General features: G+C 38.4%; 1 protein-coding gene across 2 annotated transcripts in view; it reads right to left on the bottom strand.

Moving 5' to 3' along the window:
- Jeb (low-density lipoprotein receptor domain-containing jelly belly protein) overlaps nt 1-6,887 on the bottom strand; it is a 17,813-nt gene that overhangs the window by 9,809 nt on the left and 1,117 nt on the right. The window contains exon 1 of one of the 2 annotated variants that reach the window (XM_083048858.1): nt 4,267-6,887. This exon is cut by the window's right edge and continues 1,117 nt beyond it. In XM_083048858.1, coding sequence (XP_082904984.1) covers nt 4,267-5,281 — 1,015 coding nt within the window. In that variant the 5' untranslated portion in view covers nt 5,282-6,887. The remainder of the gene's footprint in view (nt 1-4,266) is intronic. The other variant, XM_083048859.1, reaches the window with a different exon arrangement.

The following is a 6,887-nucleotide window of genomic DNA, read 5'->3' as shown; positions in this document are numbered from 1 at the left end:
ACGCTAATAATAAAATAGAAGTGCAAGTAATTCATGAACCTAAAATAACGGACCATGCGTGGTTAAAAGTTGATCTTAATGCGAATAAAATTGATAATAAATACAGAGAATTTAATGCTAGGAATTTTAAAGAGTTTAATGTAGATGAATTTATTAAATTAGTGGAAAATAAATTAGGAAAAAGCCAAGATATGAATGTCAGTGTGAGAGCGAAGAAACTTGTCGATAATATAGTAGATGCGTTGGATGCTACAGCACCTAGAAAAAAATTTAGAATTCCGAAAATATGGGAAGGGAAAAAGTGGTTTTCGGATGAAATAAGGGAAGCAGCGGCTAAAAGGGATGAGGCGTACAGTAAAGCGTTGTATGATGACACGGATGAAAATTGGTCACAGTTTAAAATCGAAAGAAATGCAGTGGTTAAACTAATCAGGACAAAGAAAAAAGAATACTATGAAAATATGATAGATCATAACAAGGGAAATCCGACATCTATGTGGAAAACCTTAAAAAAAATAATAAGGGGCGAACCAACGGGTACAAAAAAAATAGAGAATATAGATTTTGAAATATTAGATAATACTGAAGGGTGCAATATAGCTAATAAATTTAATTTATATTATATACAGAGTATTGAGAACATAGTAAAATCTATAAGTAGAGATAAGTTAGGAAGTCCAGGTAAAAGAATTATTTTTGTTATTGAAAGCGAGGGAATAATGGAAAATTTTGAGATGATTAGAATAGAGCATTTACAAAAAATTGTTATGGAACTACCAAAAAAGAAAGGCACGGAGGAGGGATTAACTAGTGATATACTTAAAGCAGTATTTTATGTAATAAAAGAGGAATTTATTGATATAATAAATAACTCTTTGAGGGAAGGTTGCTGTCCAGAAGGTTGGAAAACGTCTACGATAATACCGATTCCAAAAATAGAAAAAGCCAGAAAAGCAAGTGAATTTAGGCCTATTAATATGTTACCAATATTCGAGAAAGTATTAGAATTAGTAGTTAAAAAGCAAATTGAGGCGTATTTAGAAGATAACTGTATTATAAAAGAACATCAGTCAGGTTTTAGAAAACAGTATTCGTGTGAAACAGCGATTCAAACAGTCATTGACGAATGGAAACTGGTAGTTAGTGAGGCAAAAATGGTGGGGGTAATTTTCATGGATCTCAAGCGAGCATTTGAAACGATAGATAGAGAAAGACTGTTAGAGAAATTATATCAATGCGGAATTAGAGGAACAGCTTTAGAATGGTTAAGATCATATTTAAAGAATAGAACACAGCAGGTACGGTTTAACAATGAATGGTCTACATTATTGGCCACAGAATATGGAGTACCACAGGGATCTGTATTAGGACCTTTGTTATTTATAATATATATAAACGATATAATTAAAGTCTGTCCGGAGGGATGTAGTATAAAAATGTTTGCAGACGATACGCTAGTGTATGTGACTGGAGGGAGTAGTGCGGAATTAGAAAGAAAAATGAATATGGCATTTGTTACAGTGGAAAGATGGATGAATACAAATAAATTAAAAATGAACGCAGGGAAAACGAAATATATGATAGTTCGAAGTGTACGAAAAGAACTGAGAGGTAACATTACACTGAAATGTTTGGATGGAACGGAGATAGAGCGTGTGGAAAGAATGAAATATCTAGGCATAATTATTGACGATAGGTTAAGATTTAAGGACCACTGTGATTATATGCTAAAGAAAATAGGGAAAAAAGTGAGTTTTTTAAATAGAATAGGTAACTACATATCGGCATACACTAGATGTATTATATATAAGTCAATCATAGCGCCTCACTTTGAGTATTGTGCGACGCTGTTAATTGATATGGGAGAAACACAACTGAATGAATTGCAAAAAGCGCAAAACCGGGCCATGAGGGTCATATTGCAATGTGATAGATATACCAAAGTGGAGAGTATGCTGCAAGCGCTGCAGTTTATGTCCATAAGACAGAGGCTGAATTATAATGTGTATATATTTATCTTTAAGATTTTAAAGAATATGTTACCGGATCAATTAAGAAATAAGTTAACAATAGTGGGAAAAGAGAATGAAAGACAGACACGGCAAGCTGGGGACATTGTGGTACAATTTCATAGGACAACGAGTGCACAGAAGAGTATGTTTTATGAGGGAGTGAAAATGTACAATGCCTTACCAGCTGAAATAAGACGAATCGAAGAACTGGAAGCGTTTAAGTGAGAGTTAAAGGAGTATATTGTAATTAATGTAAATTAGACTTGTATTTTACAAATAGCTGAAAAAGCTAATAAATATCAATCAATCAAAAATCTCTCTCTCTCTCTCTCTCTCTCTCTCTCTCTCTCTCTCTCTCTCTCTCTCTCTCCCCCTCTCTCTCCCCCTCTCTCTCCCCCTCTCTCTCCCCCTCTCTCTCCCCCACCCCCCTCCGTGCAGAATAAAATAAAAATAACTCTTTCACACATACTTTATATTACTCTAAAGAAGTTTCTCAACAAAATAAATTTAAAAAACAGTTTCTCTTTCCACATTCTGCCTTTTCCTCACGTTTTTTAGATTTCTCAACGACTAGACTTGACCGAAGAAAGAATGTTCTCTCTGTATACAAAAGGATCCTATATCTCTCTGTTCTTCTCGTCGCGGGATTCGCTGTCTTTCTGGTCTTCTCTTGGATCAATAAATTTGGGAGGGACGCAGATTTCGTCCGGACGTAGCATTTCGTCACTTTTTCTTGATTTGCAGAAGCGCTTTGTCTATATTTTCGCACGCAAACGCTTTTCATTTGGATTTATAGACCTTTTTGGGCCATATAACTCATAAACACACATGCACACTCTGGCTCGATTCATATTTCATCGGAAATTAAAGTATCCTTTTTGCAAACGCAGATTTACGGGGACTTTATGGGATTAATTTTGAAAAAATGTGCACGTATAGAATATTTCAAAATATTGGGCGCTCTTGACACTTTAAATAAATATCATTATTCAATTTACCTTTGGATAAAAAATAAGAGTAATTTTTTCCAGATCAATTTTTTATCCAAATGATTAAAAAATGGATGATTTAAAGGGAGAACTAATAGAGAAATTTATTTTATAATCTTGTTTTCTCTAATATTTGAAGACAAAAAGTGTTAGTCTTCAAAATCGCAAATTTCTCATTTATTCGTTCAAATTCTCAAATGTGAGAAGCAATTAAGATTCGAGGAAAAAGGCCTTTTATTCAGAATTAAGACCCATTAAAGTAAATTCCTTTCTATTCGATGCTTTTCATTCAATTATCTATTCAGCGTTTAATTAAATCACAGTAAACTATTGTAACGTTGAAAAATAGAAAGAAATGGAAGAAAAATAATTGTAAATCTGTTTTTTTTTTGTATAATAATTCTTTTATTTCACAAATTATCGAATTTCAAACACAAATCAAACTTTTTCAACTCATTTTAATCTAATCATTTTTCGCGCGTGAAAAATGAGAAAAAAAAGAGAGAATTATTTTTTTGACCAGTTTTGAGATGTACTCATGCATGAAAAAAAAATCCACACGTATCATTATCAGAGAAATTGGACATTTAAAAATATCGCAGAGTATTTGAAGCAGATTAATAGATTGATATTCTCCAAACAAACTTATGAGAGCTTATATTAGGCCGTTTAACTTAACTGTCTGATCTTTCGCAGCCAGTCAATCTTTCATTAATGCGTTTGCTCATAAAATTGATGTTTTAAAAATTCTATAACATTTTTTACATAATACAAAGAAAGAAAAGAGAATAGACATGTAAAAACAAATTCGTATAGATTATATTAGTACAAGAGAAAGTGTAGGCGCACGCATACAAAATAATTTATAATAATATATCAAACAACAAATACAATGAAAATATAATAAATAATACAATAAAGAGTGTAATAAATTATAATAAAATAATACAATAAATAATATAATAAAAATGATACAATAAATAATACAATATAAAATAATAAAATATAATAAAAAATAAAATATAATATAATATAATATTATACGATAAATAATATAAAACTTATATATTAAAATATAATAAAATAATATATAATATAATGTAAAACATAAAAAAAAATAAAAAATATAAATAGAATAATTTCCACACACACACATAAATAAGTTTCGGAAACTTTGTATTTCGTGTCACTGTATAAATATTTTCCGTATAGTAGTAGCAACTTTTTTGAGCTAATATATAAATAAATGAATTGACGTCACTTACCGATTTGCGGCACGTCGTACTGTATGCTACCCCGGATGGACCTCAGCATGAGCTGTGAGGCGATGCTCGCGCCGGCCGAGGACACCGAGGACGCCTGAGCCTGGTGTCCCGGGGACTCTCCTTGGGCGTCGATCGAACGACGTCCGACCGTGATCTGATTCCGCTTGCTACCGGGTAACTTGCCAGTCTCGTATGCAAAGGCCCTCGGGATGAAGTTACCGTTCGTGCTGGGTAAGTTGAGGGTGTTGCCGGCTTCGGCCCCGCGCGCGAAATCAGTCTTCGTACTCGTCGCAGTGTTGAATCTCTGCTCCGCGTAGAGATCGTCGTGATTAGATTGTCTAGGTTCGTGAAGGGCGTTGGCGACAGCGGCGGCGGCGGCGGCAGTCGTCTTTCTACCAGCCTCCTGGTCGCACACCAGGATCGGCGGCAGAACGCTGAGGGGACCCCGCGGATGCCGGCAGCCTATTATGCGCCGCTTTTTCGCTCGCTGCAGACCGCCGCCGCCGATTAGCTGATGATTGCTACCCTCGTCGTGGGGGGAAACAACGTAGGGCTCGGTCGCTGCGGCAGCGGCGATCGCGGAATGGGACGACTGCGACGACTGCTGGGACGTCGCGGAATAGAGAACATTGAGCACGGCGGGCGACAGGTCGAAAAAGACGTTCTGGAGTTCCCGTGGCTCCTTCACCATGTTGTCGATCAGCATTCCGGCGGGCGACCACGACGTTATCCGCGGTTCGTCGTTGAATACCAGCCAGTTAGACAGATCGTCCCGCATGTGTCCCGGACTGCCGTCGGTGGGATATATTCTGAGGTGCAACAGGTTGCCACCTACTGAGGAGCTCAGTTCGCTCTTCTTTCTGATGCCGCCGCCGCTTCCGTGACGATAGGTTTCCAGCCCACCCTGGGCGCCCTGCACTTGTATGATCACAGGTCGATTGCCCACTGCCAAGTCCAGCCCCTGTCCCACGTACGTGAGAAGCCAGAACATGCAAATCGCCATTTTACAAATCATTAACGTCTTCGAGTAACGTTTCGTTATCTCTTTCTCTCTTTCCTTCTTTCTAACTTTCTCTATATATGTATCTACGCGTACATATATATGTATATATATATATATATCTCCCTCTCTTTCTTCCTTCTTTCTTTTGTTCACCACTTTTGTCGCACCCGATTATATACGGTTGAACGTGGTGTTTTAATTGACCTACATGAACAGCAATAATTGATATGCTTTGTTTTTTTTTCTTATTTTCTTCTGCTTTTGCTCTCTTTAGCTGTTTACTATTCACTGCCAGTCTAAAGGCACGTCTGTAGCGATTCTGAGTTAGGCCGACTTTTCGTTTGAACTCGCGGTACACTGGGAAGCTAAGGATGGAGGGTGTAGGTATATCTGTATAGGTATCTGTGTGTATATGAGTGTGTGTTTGTATGTCTGTGTGCGTGAGCGTGTGCGTGTGTGTGTATGTGTGTAAGTCGGGTGGGAGATTTGAGGTGGTCGATTGATACCGAGTGGGCGAAGAATGGGAATCTCTTGAGGATAAACTTGATAAAAAATCACGAGCGGCGATTAACTTTGACACACACAGGCGACGGCTATTGTATAGAAAACGCAAGTGGGTGCTACGCGTGCAACTGTATCGAGAAGGTGGTCTCTCTCTGCCTTTCTTTCCCTAGCATGTCCCAGATGAGGGGCCCCACGATTTTCTGCCAGGCCCCGGAAAAATCAGGTCTCTCTCTCTCTCTCTCTTTCTATCGAAGATAAATCGCCGACTCGAGCACACGGTGTATCACGTTTGACATTTGATTGCGTTATGCTCGCTCCTCTAATCGATACGCTTCACTTTCGGTAGTCCATGATAGTAGCCGCGACCTTGGCTTTCTCTTCGTGATAAAGCGCACACCTGTCCTGTACTGACCGATCCTGAAATCAGGTCGTTAATAAGAGAATAACGTGCGATTATATATCTATATACGATCGCAGGTGCCAGGAACACAAAAAGTGGTTTTTCGTTTTTTTTATTTTTGATTTTTGTTTTCTCAGGATATAATTCAACAGAGAGTGCTGCGACGTGTGGAAGTGGTTATCGGAGGTGCTCATCGTGCGTGCTCATAAATGCGTATATAATAAGGTGCTCGAGAGGTGTTAAACAACATTTAGTGTTAAAACCAAATCATCGACGTGCCACCCAAACGCTCGCGATGCCGATAAAGCTACACCGTCTCTCTGGAAAAAGAGAAAAGAAAACCCTCTTCCTCGGAGCGCGTTGTTTCCTTATCCGCTTACCTTGCCGCTCTCTTTGCCCCCCCCCTCTCTCTCTCTCTCTCTCTCTCTCTCTCTCTCTCTCTCTATCTATCTATCTATCTATCTATCTATCTATCTATCTATCTCCGCCCAACCCTTCTTTTCCATTTGTCCTCTTTCACGTACCTATCTGCCCTATCTCCTTTAACTTACGTCGATCATACCCGGGCGTATGTACGTTTCTTTCCGCAAAACGAGGGAACCGGAGCTACGTCGCCGTCGCCAGCGAGGCGATTGCAATTACGATAATAGACATCCCGATGCGTCCATGTGTAAATAATCGCGCCCTATCACTCCCAACTTTCACCCTGGTGAG

This window comes from Prenolepis imparis, unplaced genomic scaffold, assembly GCF_030444845.1.
Source record: "Prenolepis imparis isolate NDT839.2.m4 unplaced genomic scaffold, iyPreImpa1.0 SCAF_10, whole genome shotgun sequence".
Taxonomy (NCBI): Eukaryota; Metazoa; Arthropoda; class Insecta; order Hymenoptera; family Formicidae; genus Prenolepis; species Prenolepis imparis.
The sequence above is the reverse complement of the archived record's forward strand: the minus strand, read 5'-3'. Positions and strand labels throughout refer to the sequence as shown.